At 52.1% G+C, this 23,427-nt stretch overlaps 1 protein-coding gene across 2 annotated transcripts in view; it reads right to left on the bottom strand.

The window, feature by feature from the left end:
- PCSK6 (proprotein convertase subtilisin/kexin type 6) overlaps positions 1-23,427 on the bottom strand; it is a 171,122-nt gene that overhangs the window by 111,631 nt on the left and 36,064 nt on the right. For both annotated transcript variants that reach the window (XM_018066352.1, XM_018066353.1), the window contains exon 2: positions 8,181-8,285. In XM_018066352.1, coding sequence (XP_017921841.1) covers positions 8,181-8,285 — 105 coding nt within the window. The remainder of the gene's footprint in view (positions 1-8,180; positions 8,286-23,427) is intronic.

Genomic DNA, 23,427 nt, shown 5'->3' with positions numbered 1-23,427 from the left:
AGGCCCTGCACGCTAGGGAAGCCCTGGGCCACCACCAAGAGCTGGTGGGGCCCAGAAGGGGCCCCGGGGGCTCCACTTGGAGACAGAATGAAGGACAACAGCCCTTCTCTGAGACCCTTGTGACCACCCTCCCAGACCCCCACCAGCTCAAGGGGAGGAGCAGGAACTGAATCAAGCTGCCTGCCTCCTCACAGCCCCCACGCTCAGCCTGTGACTCGGAGTTCTATTCAGGTCCTGTGTTCGTGCACAGCAAGAGAGACAGTTCTGGTCCGCCTTACCCTCTCTCCCCACCTTGGCATCCTCGAAGTGAGGGACATATCCTTCTGTCACCAGGGAAGGATGGAGACTCCCTCTCCCGTGTGTTGTGATAGAGCCAGCCATGCCTGCAGACCAGGGCAAGTCTCTGGAAGTCATGAGAGGCCAGACTCCAAGTGTCCAGGGCCCAGATCCGAAGGCCTCTTCAGGAGAGAGGCTAGCGGCAGGCACGCTGGGAAAGTAAACCTGTGACCCTGTTGTCTGCCCCTCAGCCTCCAGCCTGTGGAGCAAGGGTCAGATCAGCCCGTCTGGGGCCCCTGCGTGCGAAGGCCTGGATGCTCACATCCCGAGTCCCATCAACCCTGACTGCTCCACACACCTGCTGCAGCACGTGCTGGGCCAGCTTTCTACCGGCCGAGATGCAGTGAGATGCGAACTCACAGCGTGAAGACCCACAGAAAGGAAACCACACTCCCTGACCAGAGCACGTCACCTTACAGCTTGTGACGTGCTCCTTCTCTGAGGATAGGCCGTGGACTGCAAGTGTAGGACATGAGCGGTTGCCAAGTGGGGGCTTCCTGCCCAGCATCCAGGGTCCCTGGAGGGGGGAGGGGCAGGCTCAAGTCCCAGGAGCCCCAGAAGCTGTGTGTAGAGCCGTGCGGATGCGACCTTAGGGTTTCTTTCCTCCTCTGAGAGAAACGGTGTCCACAGCCTTCATCAGCCTTTCCAAGAGGCCTGCGATTCTGGCACAGTTAAGAAGCACAGAACTGAGGCCAGCTTGCAGAGGTGGAGAGTGATCAAAGACAGAGGACTGTCACCCCCTCCTCCGCCCACAGCCTCCTTAGAGTGAGTCTCACGGAGACACCTGAGCCCCCTGAGGTACCACCCATGGTGGGGAGGAGATGCCAGGCTGCTCTGCAAACCCAAGAGCCTGGGCGGTAGAAGAGGCAGAAGAGAAGGAAGACAAACCACAAAACAAAGCTGATCTAATGCAGCCTAGACGCAACTCCCCCTGCCCCAATCCCCTCACGGGACAGAGGCCACTGGGGACACAGGTACATCTCTATTCCTTCAGCTGGCCAGAGCACAGGCCACCTCTCAAATCCTCCCTGTCAAAGTTGAAGGACAGGGGCCAAGAGGTGACCGCTCATCACTGGTATGAGCTGGCACCACCCCCCTGCAAATGCAGGAGACAAGACGGGACTCAGGAGGTCAGGGTCCTTGATTATCTGAGTTCTCACTCTCCTGAAAGGAAAGGGGAAGCTCCTCCCACCTGCCCTGCGCCCCTGAGGATCACAAAAGGGACGGGGGGCCGGAGTGCTGACTCCAGGATCACCAGCCAGACAGGGCTGCCCGGCCAGCCCTCGTCAGTGCTGTCTGGTCAGTTAAAGCCCTCTTTAGGGCTTCTGTCACAATGTAACCAAGGCCACAAGGTACTTCTGAAGTTGGGCATTCGGCAGTCGAATGACAGGGATGCGATCCGGATCACTGGGCAGCGGGGACGCTGCCAGACCCGAGCGTCCTGGTGGGCGTTTCTCCCTCAGAGCCACAGGCCCGGGGACCCAGAGACACCTTTCTCGAACATCCCTGGGTGATGCACGATGGGCAGGGAGGGGCTGGATTCCTCACTCCCCATGCTGGGCCGGTCTGGGCACCAGAACTCACATCCAGGGCTGACCGCAGGCCAGCCTCAGCTGGCATAAGCTCGTCAAGAAATTTCCACCCTTGCCTCAGGATCAGTATCACAACCTCTGTGCAGCATGAAGGAGGTTTCCTTTTTTCCCTCATTGCCACCACAACAAGGGAACATAAATTAGACAAAAATAGGATAATATGTAAAGTTACACTTGTTAAAAAAAAAGTCATTACATAAAAAGAAAACAGTAACAGATACAACTTGCTATGTGAACCTACCCTGTGAAAACTGACATCTGCTTCAGTAAACACTGAGGGTCCATCTGCTATTCACCGGGTGGCCTGCCGGACTTGGGAGTGAAAGCAAGTGAGGGTGGCCAGGCCCTGAGAACAGGACTCACCCTCCCCAACCCCCAACCACCCAGGCACAGGATGGGCTACTTGCACCTGAACCCAGTCCCTCTCTCCCCACATCTCTCTGCAGCTCCTGGGCCTGGAATCCCAGGCCTCCTGGGAACGACCTGCAGTTCCCACCAGCCCTGTGCCAGTCCTGGTCACTAACAGATTCCCAGCAAACGAAGCCCTCTTCACTCCCATCAAACTCCGCTGAGCTTGGGCCCTTTGGTCCTGGCAGTTTCTGGGGTGGCTGGAAACAGATTTACAGGAACAAGAGCAGGACCGAGGGCCGAGGGCCTGTCTGCTGCTCTGGATGGGCTCGCAGTGCTGGGAACCCCAGGGAGGAGGATGCCCGTGGGTTCCCAAGCCTGGTAAGACAGTGCGTGCCCTGCAGCAGTGGGCAGCTCCAAACATGGCTGGATGAGCTCTGGCCCTGTGGCTTTCATGCTGGGACAATATCTAAACAGCCTGGACCCCTCCACTCCAGGAGTCCCAGGGACCTCACAGACCCAGAGCACGGACCTCCCACCACTTAGAGCAGCACCCTGAGCCAGCTCCCAGTGGGAGGGCGCATGGGCTGAGACCGGAGAGACACCAGGGGAGGCAGGGTGTGCACAGGCTGCTGGAGGAAGTGCAGATGTCATCCGGTGAGGATCACAATGCCCAGCCTGGCCGCAGGGAGGCCAGACCAGGGGGCCTGAGCAGGACGTCCTGGGGCAGCAGCACCACAACAAGGGCTGGGCAAGGATGCCCACAGCTGGCCAGTGAAAGGGGCTGTGCGGCATCCAGGCAACAGAGGAAGGGCTGGAGCAGGGGTGCAGGTGGGGACTCAGGCCAAGGCAGGACGGGGCTGCCCAGGCAGAGGAACGAGAGTGGGGGAGGCGCGGCTTCTCTCCGAGACAGAGCTGTGGTTGGGATGTTTCTCAGCTTTGGGACACAGTGACTGTAGGACTCTTGGAGGCATGTAAGTGGGACTGTGGGACTTTTTGAGGCATATAAGTGGAAGTGTGAGCCTCCTGGTGAAATCATAAAGCACCATCTTTTAAAGCCTATTTGAAAATTCTGTTTGCCAGTTCATAGCAGCCAGTCCACTAGACCCAGCAGGGTTGTGCTGAAATGTACAGACAGCTGAAGGCCTCCCCGCCCCACATGGGTGGGCCCATCGGGCTGTGTGTGGCAGTCTACCCCACTCCCCAGCCCAACCCATCCCCTCCACCCCCAGCCCATCCCACAGTTCATCAACCCCCAGATCAATGCAGTCACTTCCTGTCCACGTGCTGGTATTTGCCAGGAACTTTGTTTGTTTGCACACCCAGTGGCTCTAGCACACAAAGCTCAGATAAAAGTCCCTCTGTGGTTAATGGAAAGATCAGCTTCACTGTTGCATCACTGCTGGAGGAGAAGCTGAAGCTGATGAAGCTCTGGGGCAAAGTCCTGTCCCACAAACAGCATGCCCACCCTGGTCCTGGAAATCACTTCCCAGCTCCCAGGCGCTGAAGGGCTGGAGCAGAGAATCAACCCGAAGCCTCCCACCACTCCATGGGAAGCCACTGAGGGCCCCTGACAACATCTTTATCCTTCCATTTCCGCCATTGATCTGGCTGAGCAGACAGTGGGAGGGCTGAGCCAGAGTCACCACTCTAAAATGTAAGGCTTGGAAGACGCAACATCCAACTATCAGCCAGCTTGGAACATAGTCAGAACAAGTAATTTTTAAAACATTTGGGAGCCCTTACAGCTATTGGCTGGTGCTTCTGTAACATCCACCCTGCTCCAGACTCTTGGCGAAAGAACAAGTTAAAAACAAATGCTTTCAGTTGGCTTAAATGACAGCCTTTTGGAGAAACCCAGCGACTGATACCGCACCCGGAGCGCAGGCTGGCTATTCTCCCAAGAAGAGAGAGGGCTGGCCCACCAAGCTCTTCGAGCAAAATGGCCCTTTTCAAAGGCGGTTTAAAACATCAAGTAAAGGTGACTAGGGACAACAACTGCACGACGCTGGTACAGGGTCAGAGCAGAGATGCCTAAAGTATGTGCATGCATGTGACCGCAGTCTTCAATCTTCCCTCCCGCTGGTGTTCTGTTCGGTTCTGTTTAACAAGTGTACACTCTATCAGCTTTCAGGCAAAGTAGGGGTGGGCTTTAAATTCCATCACTTATCAAAGCAATTGTATACAATAGGGACTGGAGCTAATTAAAATAAAATACCATCTGCATTTGATTGAACTTTATCCTAAGCCCTATAACATTCAATTCCAGTTTGGTCATTCAAACAGGATGGCAACTGCATTCCAATGACTCTGGATAGTATTAAATCATCTCTTCCCTTTTTTAATATTAATTACACAACTCTCTGATTGCGAAGGTGTCACAAAACACTTCGCTAATGTGGGAAAGCGTCCCAGTGCATTGCAGGAAAAGATAACACTAAACATCTCTGTAAAATGGCTAATTTTACCTGATATGTCATTACAGTGACTTGGTAGAGTAAATATTAGTCAGACTGACAGCTAACTGATTTGGTTTGCATTAAAACTAGACTGATTTAAATGGAGGCATTTCAGTTGCGATTCTGAATTTGTCATTGGTTCTGTAGTCTATATGCTCTCCCTGGGGCTAAATGCTTAATAAGAACTGTGGGAAACAATTGCAGTCACGTGGGCCTTGCGGGCACTGGAATGTGTGGCTGTTTACCTTTTCTCTCCTTCTTCTCTGTTGGCAGGATGCTCCCACAGCAGCTCTGCCAGGAGCTGATTAAGAAACTCTGCATAAAAGGGATTTTTAATTTGAAAAAAGTTAACTGGCACTGCCTGTGGGAGTTCCTTCCCTCTTCTTCGAGGCCACAACTGATGACCAGGAGCCCCTGCCCGCAGACCCAGAGTGAACGCAATGCCTGGAACCCACCCACACGGCACAAGCGCAACACCACAGATGCCAAAGAGGAGCCAGCTGGGGCCCGCCTCAAGTCCTGCCCAGCTGTCTCCTGCAGCCTCACAGCCAGGCCCCCATGTCTGGCCCTGCTGGGGCCACGGGCCAGAGGCCCACCAGGTGGGCATCTCCACGTTCCTGGACACAGGGTCACACTCAGTAGTTCTGAAAGGAAGGGTGGAGCAGTTGAGTTGAATACCTTTAAAAGGTTTACAATTTAGACACTAGAAAAGAGTGAATCCCCCTACCCACCCACCCCCACCCCAAAACACAGGTTACGTCTCCTATTTCACCTCTGCCATAGTTTTAATAACTGAGAAGCCACTTAGTTCTCCAAAATTCCTCGGAAATGAGACACGCAGGGGCCTGAGGCCCTTCACTGCGGTGCTTGTACCTGCACAAACTTCTCCTCCAGCAACAAGATACAGAGAAAGTGTATGGGACTAAAAATAACTGCATGCATGCACAGTTGGGGGAAATTCCCAACAAGATACAAAAAGACTAAAAACCCAGCTGACACTTCTGAAGAGCCTGGAACAGAAGCAGGGGACTGCACATGCCCCTTGCACTCAACACCACCAAAGGGGCAGGCGGACCACATAAGCCACCCCTTTAGCCTGACCCTGAACACACCCTGACCCTCACCCCATATAAGGAACCAGCTCCCCCCACCCCACCCTCATCGGGAAGCAAGCAAGGAAGCCGATTGTTTGTTCCTGCTCTCTCTGCTGCAGCGGGGGCCCCAACAAAGTCTCGCCTGAATCTCTTGTCTGGCCTCTGATCCATTTCTATTGCTGGTGGGGAGGCCAAGCAACCTGCTGGGTAAGAGAAAGGGAATCAAGAAACCTCCCATCCAGGGACAGCCCTGCAAGAATCTGCCTTGCAATGCCAGAGACGAGGTTTCCATCCCACTTTGGGGAACTAAGATTCCACATGCTCCAGAGCCTGAGCGCTGTAACTGGAGAGCCCAGACGCTGCAACTACTGAGCCCACTCAGCACAACTAGAGAGTTTGTGTGCTGCAACTAACACCAGATGCAGCCAGGTAAGCAAATTAATTAAAACAAATAAAAGACACGTAGCCAAATAAATAAATGACAAAGAATCCCACCATCCCATCCTGTTCTCATGCACATCTCTATTGGGGGGCTGTCCCCCATGCAAATAGCATGCCCTTCGCTGTGACTCTCCCTGTGGGAACAGTAACTCCAAACAAGCATGCCATTCTCACAAGACAGACCTCTGCGTGCTTAAGAAAAACTGTGGAGGGCACGGCAGCAACTCCCTTCTGAGCTTAGACAGGTGAGGAGCCCCTGCGAACCTCAGCATTGCCCCCACCACCAGCTGCAAGGACCCCCATGTGTCTCTATGTTGGCCATGCACTCTGCACTCAGCCTTACGGTGACATGGGCATGGGGTCTGCTCACTCTTCTCCAATGGCCCGTCCCATGCGACTTAGCCACTACCACCTGGCTTCGCTTCTGAGAGGAACAAAAAATGCACCAGCGCCTGTGAAAAGTGTCCTTCCAACTCCGTGGTGTGAACACACACAGGTATAACCACAGCCCCACACAGCCAGGTGGGAGGAGGCACATAAGGTGCCCTTCATAAACACAAACTTCCTCTTAGCTGTGAGGGAAGAATGGGATTAGCATAGTGTTTGATTCTATCTCCTTCTGTTTGTCCACCCACCCACCACGCATCCAACCATCCTCGTACCCACCCATAAAGTGAACTCAGAACCATACACTGTGTGTCCACCTTATTAGAGCCCAGCTCATGGATGGGCTGGCTCATGCACTGGGATGACTTCCCCACACTCTTGAAGCCAGAAATCACAAAGTTGTAACCAGAGAAGCGTTCCCAAGACAAACCATCTCTCCCATCAACACAAGAGGAGCCCTGATGGTAGCGGGGTGGTGGCAGGGGGTGAGGCGGGGGTGGTGCTTGGGATACCACCACGGCCAGTTTCTCTGCAGAAACTTTACTATCCATGTTCTCTGGGGATCACTGCAGGAACACCCCATGCCTGCTTGGGAGTCTAAATGAACACTCTGCACACTGCTTTTAGGAGAGGGTGATTTCCATGTTCTAAAACTACGATTTACCAATGGCCTCGTTTGTTTGTTGGGGCCGTAACTGTTTGTCACTTGCACTTCACCATCCCTTGTAGCTCTCGATGCCCTGTGACATATCATGTGTATTTCTATAGACTGTCAGCCCCACCGTCCACTCCAATGGCCCTGTTATGGACATAGTGGAACAGACAGCAAGTATTCCAAAATCACCTGGTGAGGCCATCAAAGGCTCACTTGGCCATCTTACATCTTTAATCTTACCAAGTATCTGCTGACCCATGAGTCAAATATTAATCTCAACTCTATGTAGAAAGTATGATTAACCACTGATAAATAAGAATTATACTAAAAACGTTACTAGCCTCTTTTCAAATTACATCTGCTTTCATCTCAGAGATCACAGGGATTTTTAAGGAAAAAGCAACATTCGCTGCCCAAGTTTTCAAGTTCATGGTAACCATTAAGATATGTGTTATGACAACCACAAAAACACCTGCCTGTACAAGCTCTAATTTCATTGTTAAAACAACAGTTTGAATTGCATAGCCTTTATGGGTAAGATGCACACATTTATCTCCACTAATTTCTGTGTATTTTGTTGACCTTTAAAGATTTAAAATAATAGCTCTATAGTCACTTGATTGTTGCTTCAAACTGAAGTCAAGAATTTAAATTCTCAAGTCTCACAAAGGACCCAAATATTTGGAGTTTTTAAATGCTCTGATATATAGCTGCACATCTGTTTTGTTTTGTTCAGAGAGGAAAACTTAGGGTCATGGAGAATCTCATTAAAATCCAGACTTGGGCATTTTCAGAACCAAGACACAAACACCCCGCACACGACACTCTAGGCCCCCAGACAGCACCTGCCCAGGGAGCGGAGCTGTACCTGGGGGTCCATCCTGAGGAAGGTGTGAGGGCCTCTGCTGCTCAAAGTCGACCTCTTAAAGGTTTTGCTGTGATAAAAGTGGTAGTAATCATCCAGGTTTCCAATCTGCAAGACAAGAAGCAGGATACCACCAATCAGTATGGTCTTAACAAACCCTGCCTCTCAGAACACCTCCCCTTCCTCTGAGAGACCCATCCTGCCTCCAGAGCGAGATCACCCTCCATGACACTCCCCCACTCACATCCCTGCCACAGATTCAAGGTCTGTGAATGTCAACTCGGAGACCCCTTTCTGGATAAACACTAGGTGGTATTTCCTGAGAAGTACATGCTCCCCAGATCTTGCAGTGAGTTCGTATCATTTAAAGTTTGTATTACCATGGCCAAATTATTTTAGACAAGAATTCATGTTCATTTTGGGTTAAACATCCCTGAAGCAGCTCAGTTCGTGTCAAGTCAGGTCTAAGTCTACACCAAACACTCATTTATAAACAAACTCCATGCTCTCTGCCCCCCGGGTAAACTGAGACATCTAAGAATGAACGTCCGCTCCCAAGAACAGCAAGGAGCCAAGGCAAACATGCAGCCTCATCTGCTTGGGGACTGTGGAAAGGTCAGCTGAGAACACCCGAGTCCCAGGGTGTCCGGGCTCTCGGCCAGCGGCGGTCTATCAGGGTGGATTTCAGCTTGAGGGCTGGAGGGGACGCGGCAGGCTGCTCCTGCGCCTCCTCCCGCCATCCCAGCCCCGACCTGCCTCATGTCTCACAACCCTGGAGCATCAGGACACTGTGCTCAGGAGGCCTGCCTCTCCTCCTAAATTCCACTGGCTGCTGGAAACAGCTGGCTGGGCACGACCCCTGAGCAGAGCCTTGTCACTGAAGATGGAACAAATGCTACACAGACTCTGGGGCTGCCCTCCTCAGGCGGAACCATCCTAGTTTCTCTTCCAGCTCTTGACAAGAGGGTGGACTTAAGACAGACTGTCCTCTGCAGCAGTCAGAGGTCATGGTGACAAGCCTGGTTTCAGCCAGACCGGCCTCATCCTAACCTTGTCCACTCTCTTCACCGTGCACGATCCTGTGATCCTGAGCAAGATTCCCCTCCTGCAAACCTCAGTTCCTTACATGTACAGTGGGGATAAAACTACATACCTCAGGAACTTGTTTAAGCAGGACTAATGTCCACCCAATTCACCATGACCTTCCTCTGCCCCTCTTCCTGCTCATAGACACTGCATCTGTCCAGTGCACTGGATGGGACCAGGCGGAGACCTAAAGGGACATGGAGATGCTGAGCAGCCATTTCCCCGTCTTTCCACAAGAAGACTGAGCAGGTGTCTACAGAGAGAGCCTGCCTGACTGTACCCTTTACCCTCATATCCAGAAAACCCAGCAGTCCGGCTGCATCCTGCTTTTCAGTTTCCAGAGACACCACTTGTCCTTGAAACGAAGAACCTCCTTGTTTGCTCAAGCTTGCTCCAGGGTGTTTCAGTTGTTTTCAAGCACAGAACAGTGAACACCACGACGGCTGTGAAGGTCAGTCAGAGTCTATATGGTGTCTGCCTCATTTAGTGCCTTCAACACAGTTGCTGTTCAGGAAATCCTGGCTGTATTAGGAGCTGGAATTCTCGCCCTGGCTCCTCTCCAAGGCTCCTTCAATCCCTCCCTGGGCCTGGGATACACCCTGACTCAGCTTTACCTGCTGCGGAATCTAGGCTTCAGACCCTCTCTTAGTCTCCTTGTGAGAACAGTAACCACTATCTTCAAGGTCTGTCCCAAGACAGTCCCTCTCCTCTCTCCCCTCACTATACACACACACACACATGCATACATGCACAGCACACAGCACACACCACTTATACACACACACCACACACACTCACACACACACACACACATACATCACATACATCACACACATCACACACACACATACATCACATACATCACACACACTCACACACACACACCACACACACACTACACATACACTGCATGCTCATACCACACATACACCACACATACACACACACCACACACACACACACACCACACACACATACATCACACACATCACACACACACTCACACACACATCACACACACACTACACATACACTGCATGCTCATACCACACATACACACACATCACACACACACCACACACACACACACACCACACACACACATACATCACACACATCACACACATCACACACACACTACACATACACTGCATGCTCATACCACACATACACCACACATACACACACATCACACACACACCACACATACATACACATCACACATACACCACACACACACACCACACACACATACATACATACATACATCACATACATCACACACATCACACACACACTACACATACACTGCATGCTCATACCACACATACACCACACATACACCACACATACACCACACATACACACACATCACACATGCACCACACATACACACACATCACACATACACCACACACACACATACATACATCACATACATCACACACACTACACATACACTGCATGCACATACCACATACACCCACATCACACATACACCACACATACACACACATCACACATACACCACACACACACACACATACCCCACACACACCACACACATCCTCACACACATACACACACACCATTCACACATACATCACACACGAACTTCCCTGGAGGCTCAGTGGTGAAGCATCCGCCTGCCCATGCAGGAGATCTGGGTTCAGTCCCTGGGTCAGGAAGATCCCCTGGAGAAGGAAATGGCAACCTACTCCAGCATTCTTGCCTGGAGAATTCTATGGACAGAGAAGCCCGGCGGGCTACAGTCTGTAGGGTCACAAAGAGTTGGACACCACTGAGCGACTCAACAGCAACAACGCACGCACACATACACATACACAGAGTCAGGCACAGCTCTTCATATATGAAGAGCCAGCGAAGTACCTGCCAGGCAGGAAGTGCTCTATACATGGTTTTCTGCAATTATGACTCTTGGTTCATTTTCTACTTCAAGCATTTTTCAACCATCATAAACCTCATTATTTCTGCCCTGTTTTGCACAGAAGCACTCTTATTTCTCCTCCTATAGTTAACCACTCACTTCTTCACTGAAGTTAATTGTTATGTCTGTCAAAGGGTTCCTCCTAGAGCAAGCCAACCTGTTATTTAACAATAATGCAGCTTTAACATAAAGCAATGTTTAAGCAGAGACATTACTTTGCCAACAAAGATCCATCTAGTCAAAGCTATGGTTTTTCCTGTGGTCATGTATGGCTATGAGAGTTGGACTGTGAAGAAAGCTGAATGCCAAAGAATTGATGCTTTTGAACTGAGGTGCTGGAGAAGATTCTTGAGAGTTCCTTGGACTGCAAGGAAATCCAACCAGTCCATTCTAAAGGAGATCAGCCCTGGGTGTTCTTTGGAAGAAATGATGCTAAAGCTGAAACTCCAGTACTTTGGCCACCTCATGCGAAGAGTTGACTCATTGGAAAAGACTCTGATGCTGGGAGGGATTGGGGGCAGGAGGAAAAGGGGATGACAAAGGATGAGATGGCTGGATGGCATCACCAACTCGATAGATGTGAGTTTGAGTGAACTCCGGGAAATGGTGATGGACAGGGAGGCCTGGCGTGCTGCAATTCATGGGGTTGCAAAGAGTCGGACACAACTGAGCGACTGAACTGAACTGAACTGAACTGAATGTTTAATCCACATGTTTGCTTATAAGCAGCCACCATCCCTGGGAGATGTATCACAACTTTGAACTCCAGGTGTTCAAATCAATTTCCACTCAGGACATGGAGAAACTAAGAACTGAATCCAATGTGCTGGCAAGGGGAGGGATTAATTTCAGAGCCAACTCTAAGCACTGGGCTTCTCAGGTAGAAAGGTGGTAAAGAATTCGCCTGTCAATATAGGACACACAAGAGACGCACTTCAGATCCCTGGTTTGGGAAGATCCCCTGGAGGAGGAAATGGCAACCACTCAAGTATTCTTGCCTGGAAAATTCCATTGACAGAGGAGCCTGGTGAATTATAGTCCATGGGGTCACGAAGTCCATGGGGTCACAAAGAGGCAGACATGACTGAGCATGCACTCATAGATCCTAAGTAGGCCCGTGTCACGGTAGCCCTGGATGCCACTGAGGGCAGCACCTGGCCCTAGAGCAGCCCAGCCTCTCTGCAATCTCTCCCAGTCCCCAGGCTGTGCAGGCCCGTGACGCTGCCCCTGTCCAGCTCCACCCCGAGCAGGGCTCAAAGGGTCTGCACTGAGGAAAGTCATTTCCATTGAGCAATTCCAGGGAAGAACAGATGGCTCCCATGGTGCTGACCAGACAAACTGCCCCGGGGCAATGCCACATCTGTTTTGGGAACTTATCTGCAGCCCAGTATGGAAAATAAAGGTCTGGGTAAAGTGCAGGGGAGAAGGGGACACTAGTCAAGGACACCCTCCCATCCTGACAACGCCAGGTGCAGAAGCTGGAATCTGATTCAGGAAAAAGGGGAGCGAGTCAGGTCACTGGCTATTGGGAACTCTGACAGTTGCCACCCAGATCCTCCCAGGGTTCTGTGTGCATCTGTATACCCTCTGGGCCCTCCTGGAGCAGAGTGCAGGCATGGGGAGCAGAACTCGTCCTTCCTTGAGATGAAAGATTTGTGAACAGAGCAGAATCCATCCTTCCTTGAGATGAAAGATTTGCGAACAGGCAAACAGAGGGCAGACAGGGCATGGGACAGAGGGCTGCCTGACCCTGGAGAGACTGTGAAGGCAGGAAGAGGAAGGAGGGAGGAGGCAGGGCCAGATGCTGAGGAGGGAGTCGTGACACTGGGAGAGGCCCTGGCACCACCCTCACCTGGATGGATGTGACATCCTGAAGCCCAAGGACACGCCGTGTGAACCACGTCTCAACCCACTCAAGAGCGGCAGTGGGCAAAGGACGGACCACAGGCAAATGATCTATCTCCTGCTTATTGTGTTAGCTTTTTAAATTGTGGTAAAACAGACAGAGGGCTTTCCAGGTGGTGATGCTGGTAAAGAACCCACCTGCCAATGTGGGAGACGTAAGAAACACAGGTTTGATCCCTGGGTTGGGAAGATCCCCTGGAGGAGGAAATGGCGACCCACTCCAGTATTCTTGCCTGGAGAATCCCACGGACAGAGGAGCCTGGTGGGCTACAGTCTATGGGGTTGCAAAGAGTTGGACACGACTGCAGTGACTCAGCACACAGAACAGACATAACGTTTACCACTGTCACAGTGTTTAAGTGTCTATAGCTCAGGACACCAGGCACATTCACACTGTCATGCAATCATCACCATCATCATCTTGGGAACCTTCTCATCTTCCCAAACTGAAACCCTGCCCCCATTATATGTGAACTCCCACCCTCTGGGCCCTTCTGGAGCAGTGTGCGGGCATGGGGAGCAGAAACCATCCTTCCTCGAGATGAAAGGTTTGCAAACAGGCAAACAGAGAGCAGACAGGGCACGGAATATCTGCTCTGTCTCTGTGAACCTGACAACTCTGGCTGTCTCAGGGGAACCACTGGCCCTTCTGTGATGGGTTTGCTGCCCTTACATGATGTCCGGGTTCACCCCAGTTGCCACAGGTGTCAGAACTCCCTCCATCTTTCAGGCTGAACCACACTCTATGGTGGGCATACACCATCATCGCTTGCCTGTTAGCCCACTGATGGGCACTTGGGCTGCTTCCACCTCCTGACTGCTCTGAGTGCAGTGTGCCGTGTCTGTTGGTGACCCTGCTTTCCATCCTACGATGTACACACAGCTCCTGTTTCTGTAAGTAAAGCTTCCCTGGGGATCCTGCCCACAGCTGCCCCCACACCATGATGCCACGCCCAGTGGCTGCCACAGGGACCCGTTCCCCCCTCGCCTAGAACAGGCCATGTGTGGAGCTTACAGAGAAGGCCTGCCAACCTGCAACTCTAGCATTTGCTGCAGGGTGTATCTGGGGTTGGGGTCCACCAGTCTGAGACCAGACCACCAGTCCTCACACCGAGGGGTTCGGCTTAGGAGGTCAGCACCTTCAACATCTTATCTAGTCACGGAGCTGCCTCCTCTCCAGGCACCATCCCTGTCCAGTCACCCGGTCACTCCCATCTGACTCATGCTCCCCAGCATCAGGACTGGTTAGGAGTATGAGGTTTCCATGATAGGAAGAAGGTCAGAAAGGATCAAGAGCCAGCAGAGCGGGAAGCTCTGCTTCCCCTCATGTCCCTGCCTGAAGTGGGACGTGGCCCAGTGTGGAGGATGCAGCATTCACCATGTGGCTGTTTCCTGCCCCTTGACTCGCACCTCACCCCCCTACGCAGTGACCTTCTCCACCCGGATTACGGCCTCCCCGTCAGGGCACTGTCCCTCAAGCTCGCCAGGGCCTTCATGAAATAGGAGGATGGGAGGGCAAGACACTGGGGATGTGGCCACTGGCTGGGGTAAACACATGGACAGCTGACTGCCCCTGGCCTCACAGGTAGGGGTCAGGGAGGAGCCACAGAGATGGCCCCACTTCACAGATGGGAAAACTGAAGCCGAGGAGGCTAAGCCCAGCATTACATTCAGACTCTCCCCACTGTGCCCAGACAAACAGGCAACAACCTCACACTGAATGACACACAGGCACATGGGTTAGGGCTCAGGGTCACTGCGGCACTGCTGGTACAGCCTCACGGTCAGACCGACAAGAGGGGGAGTCAGAAGAACAGACAGAGAAGCGGCGTGGGCAGGGGGCACAAAGGACACGTTAAATGCAGGGCAACCCCACGGGTAAGAAGAGGCCCTTATTTTCACTTGATATCTGCACTGACATTAACGTGGGCACTTGTCCCAGCTCCATAGTGCCACCATCCCGGACACTGTGCCCCGGCCGCCACGCCTGCCCATGCTCTGCACACCACCTCCCTGGCCAGTAGTTGAGCCACCTGCTCGACTGACACGGGGGCGGTGGCTGCTGCAGAACCCTGCTGCCCAAGTGCCCAGGCAGTCTTCTCCCTCTCTTATTCTCTCCAGCTGCCAACCAGCCCTTGCCAGCACTGAGCCCCCAGAACCTCAATCCACTCTGCCTCAGTGAATCCAATTTCCAGTCTGTGAGGTATTTTTTGTTAAGTTTTTTTTTTATGCTGGCAGGGGTGGGTAGGTGTCGGTCACAACATAAAATTTTTGTAAATGTAAATGCTTTTCTCTTTCTCATCTGTGTTATTTCCATGATGGGTTAATCAGAGCTGTTCTCTTAGCCTACCGCACCCGCCAGAAAATGAACAATCCACTGAGTATGTGAGGCCCACGTCTTTTCACTCAACACTGGTATGTAATTATACACATTCAGTTCAGTTCAGTTCAGTCGCTCAGTCGTGTCCAACTCTTTGCGACCCCATGAATTGCAGCACTCCAGGCCTCCCTGTTCATCACCATCTCCCGGAGTTCACTCAGATTCACGTTCATCAAGTCAGTGATGCCATCCAGCCATCTCATCCTCTGTCGTCCCCTTCTCCTCCTGCCCCCAATCCCTCCCAGCATCAGAGTCTTTTCCAATGAGTCAACTCTTCACATGAGGTGGCCAAAGTACTGGAGTTTCAGGGCTGATCTCCTTTAGAATGGACTGGTTGGATCTCCTTGCAGTCCAAGGGACTCTCAAGAGTCTTCTCCAACACCACAGTTCAAAAGCATCAATTCTTTGGTGCTCAGCTTTCTTCACAGTCCAACTCTCACATCCATACATAACTACTGGAAAAACCATAGCCTTGACTAGATGGACCTTTAGTTGATAAAATTGGTAACATCATTAAAACCCTAGCTAAATATTCTAAGCCAGAACACTGGAAGAAATGGGATCAAAGAACCCACAGTGAAGAGCTGGATGTGGTTCCCAACCGGGACCCTCCATGAGGCACTTTAGAAATCTAGTTCCACATGCCCTCAGTGCAAAATACAGATGGAAAACAGGCACAAAAAGAGCAGGGAACAGCAAGTCCTATCTTCTCCTCTGTGCAGCTCCCAAGGTCCCTCATTTTTGTTGGGGCTCCTGGTTCAGAACAGGGCAGCCCCCTTTCCCAGGCCTCCAGCTGAAACAACACAGCCTGAGCCTCACAGAAGCCTTACAAGGCAGGTGCCATCTTCACTTTCATGGTGTAGATGGGGAGACGGAGGTTCTGAGTGGTTCAGAACCGCCGCCTTACTGCACGCAGCACAGTCAGGAGGTGGATCCAAGTTCACGTCCCTAACCATCACCCTTCTGCCTCTGGACATATCTGTAGCACTGTTGCCATGGTGACCCCACTCACCCGACCTGGTCCCTGGCAACACATTGTTCACAGCAGCCCAGGGCCTTGTGGGGCTCTCTCTCCTTCCCACCAGTGCAGGAACCTGGAGAGAGTCCACTGTGGCCCATGCACACCTCTGAAGAGTGTGTCTGTGGACGGACAGGCACAGAAATGGGTTCCTGTGTATTTATGTACATACATATGTACATTATGACTGCATGTGTGCACAGATGTGAGAATGTGTATATATACATGCATGTTGTACATTCAGATTTGTGCGTACTTACATTTAGTGACTGCAAGCATGAAATCAGAAGATGCTTGCTCCTTGCAAGGAAAGCTATGACAAACCTGGACAGCATACTAAAAAGCAAAGACATCATATCACTTTGCTAACAAAGGTCCGTATAGTCAAAGCTATGCTTTTTCCAGTAGTCATGTATGGATGAGAGAGTTGGACCATAAAGAAGGCTGAGTGCCAAAAAAACTGATGCTTTCCAACTGTGGTGCTAGAGAAGATTCCTGAGTGTCCCTTGGACTGCAGAGAGAGCAAACCAGTCAATCCTATAGGAAATCAACCTTGAGTACTCACTGGAAGGACTGATGCTGAAGCTCCAATACTTTGGCCACCCGACGCAAGGGCCAACTCAATGGAAAAGACCCAGATGTTGTGAAAGACTGAAGGTAGAAGGGGATGACAGAGGATGAGATGGTTAGATAGCATCACCGACTCAATGAACATGAATTTGAGCAAACTCTGGGAGATAGTGAATGACAGGGAAGCCTGGCGTGCAAACAGGAGCAAACTCACTGTGGCTGGGCCTGCCCCACATGGAGGTCCTGGTTGTCGAGGTCTGGACCACCTCCAGGAGGCACTGAGCTACAGCCGAGGGTCATGCCCCACCCCAAGGACAGCTCTTCCTAGGAGAAGGCCCTTCCACTTCTTGCCTGGCCCTTCCCCAGTGGCCCCACCGGACCCCCAGCCCCACCCAGCATGCTGAGCTGGGAAGGCTGCACTGACCCCCACAATCAGAGCATTACCCTGAACTCAGCACCATCTTTCTGTCCTCACCTTCACCAGACCACCTCCTCCTGAGGAGTCCCTCCTCTGGGTGAAGGTACCACCGTCCTCCCAGGTATATTCACTAAGCCCTCCAAGAGTGACAGCCTGAAGGGTTCGCAAGTCTGGCAGCTCCCTGTCACCCTCACCATGGGGCAGGGTCCTACTGCCTCCTAACCTCGATTACAGTCTCCACCACACCGCCATCCCCGCCTCCTGGAGAAGCAGAAGCCCATGGGCCCCTCACAGGGTACGCACATGTCTCCACGACCAAGCCAGGTCAGCTCTCCCTCTGGCACAGGCCTGGCCTTGTCAGCATCGCCCCTGTTCTCTAGCGATGTTGTCATGTGTGAGGGACCCTTGCTTGCTTTCACACCCCCAAGCCTGCTCACGCCAGCCATCTCACACCAAGTCTACCTCCTGCTCCGATTTTAACCATCACCTCAGCTGTCACGGCCTCCAGGAAGCCCTCCTGGACCTCCCAGGGCCGAGTGCGCCTACATGTGCCCATTATAACCCATCTTCTGTCCCTTCCTCCAAGATAAGCGCCTCGAAGGCAGGAACTGTCATCTGTATAACCCACAGGCACTGGCAGCATCTGGTACACAGCAGGAGGTTAAGAAATGTTTGGTGAAATGAACAGATCTTGAGTCACACTGGAAGGACACACATCTTTCTGTTCACACACACAGAGCTGTCCAGTGCATCGGTGACCAAGACTTTGGGCCTCCCAGCCGTCTGGCCTTTGGGTTCTCTAGCCCCCTTCCCAGGACAGTCCTGAGGCTGTGGATGCAGGAAGACTACCCACCAGCTGAGTGGCTGGGTGAGGCCCAGGGTGGCTCCTCTAATGTCCATTCCAAGGGTCACAGGGCTGGAAGGCAGGTGGTGGTGCTCCATGGAGAGGAAGCATCCAGGCGACCATGGGTTAGGGGAGGGCAGCAACAGCTTGCGAAGCCCAGTGAAGAAGGGGCAGGGGCCGAGTGTGATGAGGAGAGAGGCCTGGGCCGGGGTATTTACAGGAAGAACTCTTCCTGTCCTGCTTTTCCCATAAGTGTAAGCATGGCTAGCTTCATGTCACCTCCCTGTTTATGCAGGGCAGGTGTGAGGTGGGTGGAATCCGGGGTGCTGCCAGGAGGAGCGCACCCTGCCTTCGTGGAGGAAAAGGAGATGACTTGACGGTTTCTGCAGAGCTTCGAGAACAGAAGAGGAGGGCCCCGAGTCATTCATCAAGTCTGCTGTGCAGCAAAGTCATTGATGAGCGTGCTGGGTCCACCCCAGATGACATTCCATGGCTCCAAAGGTCCACCACCCACTCAGGCCTCCGATGGCCGTGACCTCAGACACTCAGACACAGGTGCAGGGCTGTCAAGCCATGAGGTAGGGAGGCTGGTCAAGCGCACACTCTGCTCTGTCCCTGGCTGCCCCATCTCCTCCTGGGCCAGCACAGTGGAATCTGCCTCAGGGGACAGCTGATAAGTAGTCGTGCCATGTCAAACCTCAAGGATGCAGAAACCAATGGGTTGCAGATGAGGCTTCTGATTTTGCAAGAAAGTATTCAGTTTATCACTCCCGGAGCTGCTCCTGGCTGGAAACAGATGTTCTGAGCCCGGCTGCTCACAGCTGCAGTGGGCTGGCCGCCGGGCCGCCGGGTCCGCATCTCCCAGGGGCCCTAGCTCTGAGAGAGGCGTCTGTGTTTGAAAGTCTCGGGCGTCAGAGTTCAGTTATATAATATTACTGATCCCAGTTGGTCTGCTCAAGAAAAACATAACTAATTAGAGCCTATAAAAACCTACACACCAAATTAATCTGGCCTTGTGCTGGTAACTTCCGCCTAAAGAAAGTCATAAACAGAGATGGCCACTGAACCTATATTTAGCCAGCATTGGGTTACCTGGTATTTATAATGAAGGAAGTCCAGAGAGACAGAATGGACAAGTTGTTGTTACTTTTAAAAGCGTTTTTAAAAAATCCTGCTTCCCATTTTGGTCACAGAGACACACAGCGACACTCTGTTACTGAAGTAATTACAATTCTGACCCAAGTTAAGGTTATTGCACAATTTCCTAGTCTGCTCAAATTGCTTTCTTCAAAACGCATCCACCCAAAGCATGTCATTAAGCTGCTCGACTTCCTACAAATTCCTGAAAAACCATTAATTTTTACTTAACAGACTTCATTTTCTCTTCCCTGAAGTCACGAAGCTGAACGGTCCTGTTTCAGATGAGGATGGTTAATGTACAGATCACACTACACCTTTTACATCCACAGAGAGACATCTGAAAAACTGCACGGCCTTTCTGAAGATTTTCATCTTAAACCCTTTACTCTTTAAAGGTATCTTTATGACTTCCAGAATTAGCCATTTATCCCATTTCTAAGCTCGACCACCCCCCAACTCCATGAAGCTGACTTGATGGTGAGGGTGATGCTGGGTTCACCCCATGTCCCTGCTGCCTGCTAACTGCTCTGCAGTGCATGGTCTCCAGGGGGGAGAGGGATCCCTGACTGGAAGTGGGACCTGGAACTCTTACAAGGAGGCCAGCATCCCAATCCAGCCTCAGCTCCTGCAAGTTTCCAGCACCTCACTGGCAACTACTGATGAATGTGAGCCCCGTCATGCGGCCCGCCTGCAACCACTTGCCGCTGCAGGTAGCCCAGGGTCCTTGTGACAGGGGATTGGGCTCTCCTCGTGCTAGCACATGCCTTTTCTTTGCTGAGCATGGAAGACATATGGGGACAGCCTCACCGCAGAGGGTCCCATCTCTAGGTAAGACAGCCTGGGACAGACACGCCCACACTGCTCTCAGTAGAGAGCACCTCAGCATGTGCATGGAGAAGATGATACCAGCAACCTTCAGCACAATGGCCACACAGCACTCGGGGTGGTGTGGGGTTGAGGGATGGTCAGTGCTGGGATGCCCTGAGCAAAGAAACTGGGGAAGGCCCACCTGGTCCTACTGGCCCCCTCCCGGGCTCCCCAAAAAGAAGGGCCAGCACCAAGCTGCAGCCTAGGATTACCTGACGGAGGTGGGTTGAGAAGGCTACAAGATTTGATAAAGAAGATTTCTGTCCTTGTGAGAGAAATGTTTAAGACTCAAAGTTTAATATCTGAAACTCTCACTTGAGAGGAATTATCCTAAGGGAAATTAAAAAGTGTTTCGAAGAAATTAATCTTTAAAATATTCACTTTAAAAATACATCACTTCAATACCCCAAAGAAGAGAAAGCAGGGATTCCAACAGACATGTGAACAGTAATGTTCACAGGAGCCAAGAGAAGGAGGCAACTCCAGTGCCCATGGATGGATGGAGCGATAATAAGGTGCAGCCCATGCCCACAGGGACTATCACTCAGTCTCAGAAAGGAAGGCAGCTCTGACATCTGCGACAGCATGGCTGAACCTTGAGGACTTGACACTCAATGAGACAAGACGCACACAGGACAGTCCTGTGTGACCCACGGGGGCAGCAGACGAGTCACAATCACAGAGACAGCGACAGTGGGAGTCAGGGGCCAGGGGAGGGACAGAGTTTCATTTCTGGAAGATGAGAATGTTCTGGAAATGATGGGGGTGATGGTTGCACCACAATGTGAGTGTACTTGATGTCACTGAACAGTTCACTTAAAAATGGTTAATATGGTAAACTTTATTATGTGTATTTTACTGCAATTACAGAAAAAATGTCTCCTCTACGTTCCTGTCCCACCTTTCCTAAAACTGACTTCTCTCTGGGGTCACTCGGTGCTGGGCACCCCTAGCCCCAGGGACAGCAGCACTGGAGGCCCGAGGAGGGGAGGCACAGCCCACTCAGGACAGGACAGAGCCCAGCAACACTGCCCAGCTGTGATTACCAACCGGGCTCCAGGCCGCTCATCCCAGTCCTGCATCCCTCTCTATTACGTGGTTCCCCTAAAGGGAAAACAGACACCGGGGAGGGAAAGCCATGCCCATGGAGACAGCCCATGTCCACCTGATCCCATATCCCTTAACTCCTGATGCCTGTCCTTGGGGGTCTGCAGACCACACAACCCAGGCCCATCCAGGAAGCTGGCCTCTTGGCCGGTGAGGGTATGGGGGCTGCCCTGCTCAGACATGAGGCTTGTATTTCACAGAGCTCAGAAACCTTCAGTACAAGCACATGAGTGCATCAGTCACTTTAGTCGTGTCTGACTCTGCAAGCTCATGTAGTCTGCCAGGCTCCTCTGTCCATGGGATTCTCTAGGCAACAATACTGGAGGGGTTGCCATGCCATCCTCCAGGGGATCTTCCCAACCCAGGGATCAAACCTGTGTCTCCTGCACTCCAGGTGGGCTCTTTACCTCTGAATCACCAGGGAAGCCTTCAGCTAAAGCACATGAGTGCCCAAACTCCACAGCATGCACTCCAAGCACACAGGAAGAGAGCCATCACTGTTGCTTGGCTTCAGGACTCAACCCCACACCTGTGACTCACAGTGAAGGGTCCCTTGTGGGGGCAGCTGCCCCAGCTCCACCAACACCCACCTGGAGGGCCCTTTCCCAGCCACACAGCAGTCCTGGTTTATAAACTAGAGCAGGGCCTCGTGCTGCTCTCCCCATCGGGCCTTTTGCTGTGGTGCCGTGACTGTCCATGTAGGTGCGGCATCTCCAGTTGCGGGCTATGGGGGCCACCCGTCTCCGCCCTGGTCGGACTCTACTCTCTGAGGAGGCGCTGAACCAGCGTCTCTCGGTCCCTTTCATGCTAACATGATGGTTTATGGAGTGTGTGGCCATAAAAAAAATCCCAACAGAACTTTCAGATTCAAAGTAAAACTTCAAAAGCACTCATTTATAGGCAAGAAGTCAGTGTGTAAAAGGAAAAGAGAGAGGAAACAGATCACCCTGTTCTGTCTGCCCTCTCACCTCCACCCACGATTCACAAAGTTGACACACGACTGTCTGCCAGCGACTCGTGAGCAGGGCCGAGGATGCCCTCCCACCACAGCACCCCGTGTTCACTATGCCCAGGACACCCATGCAGCTGCCGGGTACCTGTCCACTCACACCTCTACTCTCCCCACAAGTCTCCAGGCAGGTCTCAATCTGGGTCACGGTGTCTGGGACCTGCCTCCGGGAGGAGATTCACAAAAGTGAGCAGCTCAGGACAGGCGAAGGAGGCCCAGTGGAGGCTCTTCTGCAAGGCCAGCACTCAGATCACAGACTCCGAGCAACAGGCAGCCCAATGCTCCTACAGAGAAAGGGGGCCCATGCTTTGACAGGCTGGTATCCTGCTAGTGGGGAGAACTTCTTCACTAGGATTCCGAGGAAAAACAGGGCAAGATGGGGCCAGGGCAGGGAAGTGACGGCAAAGGGACTCTGGTCACTGCCTAGCATGGAACTCGGGGCAAGGGAGACTCCACACAGTGACTGCAGCCTTGGAGCCAGGCTGCCTGGATCTAAAGGCCAGGTTCTCCATCTCACTGAAGAGACTCCAGGCAAGCTGCTTAATTTCTCTTTGCTGTCATTTCCCTTACTAGGCAGCGGGGATGACAGCACCCCTCCCTAAGCCCCCACCCCACCCCACGGTTGCTAGGAGGATAAATGAAGCAGGACACATGTGAGATAACTGCCCAGGGCCTGACACAGGGCAGGCTGTTGTTCAGGTAGCTTTTCCCCTATTATTTCTGTAAGAAGTAATATGCATCTCACTTTGGAGGGAAAATGGATTGCAACAAAGTCAGTCACAAAGCCAGATAACAAATCCCATTTGCTCTTTAATTTCAATTAAAAACACACATACATATTTCTTTATCAGTGGTCCCCATGGGGAAAACACTCCCACCTCGACAGAGCCAACAAAGCCAGAGTGAAGAGTGCCCCGCCTACTGGCCAGGCCTGCGCCGGGGCCGCACTGCCCACCCC

Source organism: Capra hircus, chromosome 21 (genome assembly GCF_001704415.2).
Source record: "Capra hircus breed San Clemente chromosome 21, ASM170441v1, whole genome shotgun sequence".
NCBI classification, from domain to species: Eukaryota; Metazoa; Chordata; class Mammalia; order Artiodactyla; family Bovidae; genus Capra; species Capra hircus.
This window is presented reverse-complemented; position numbering and strand designations above follow the sequence as displayed.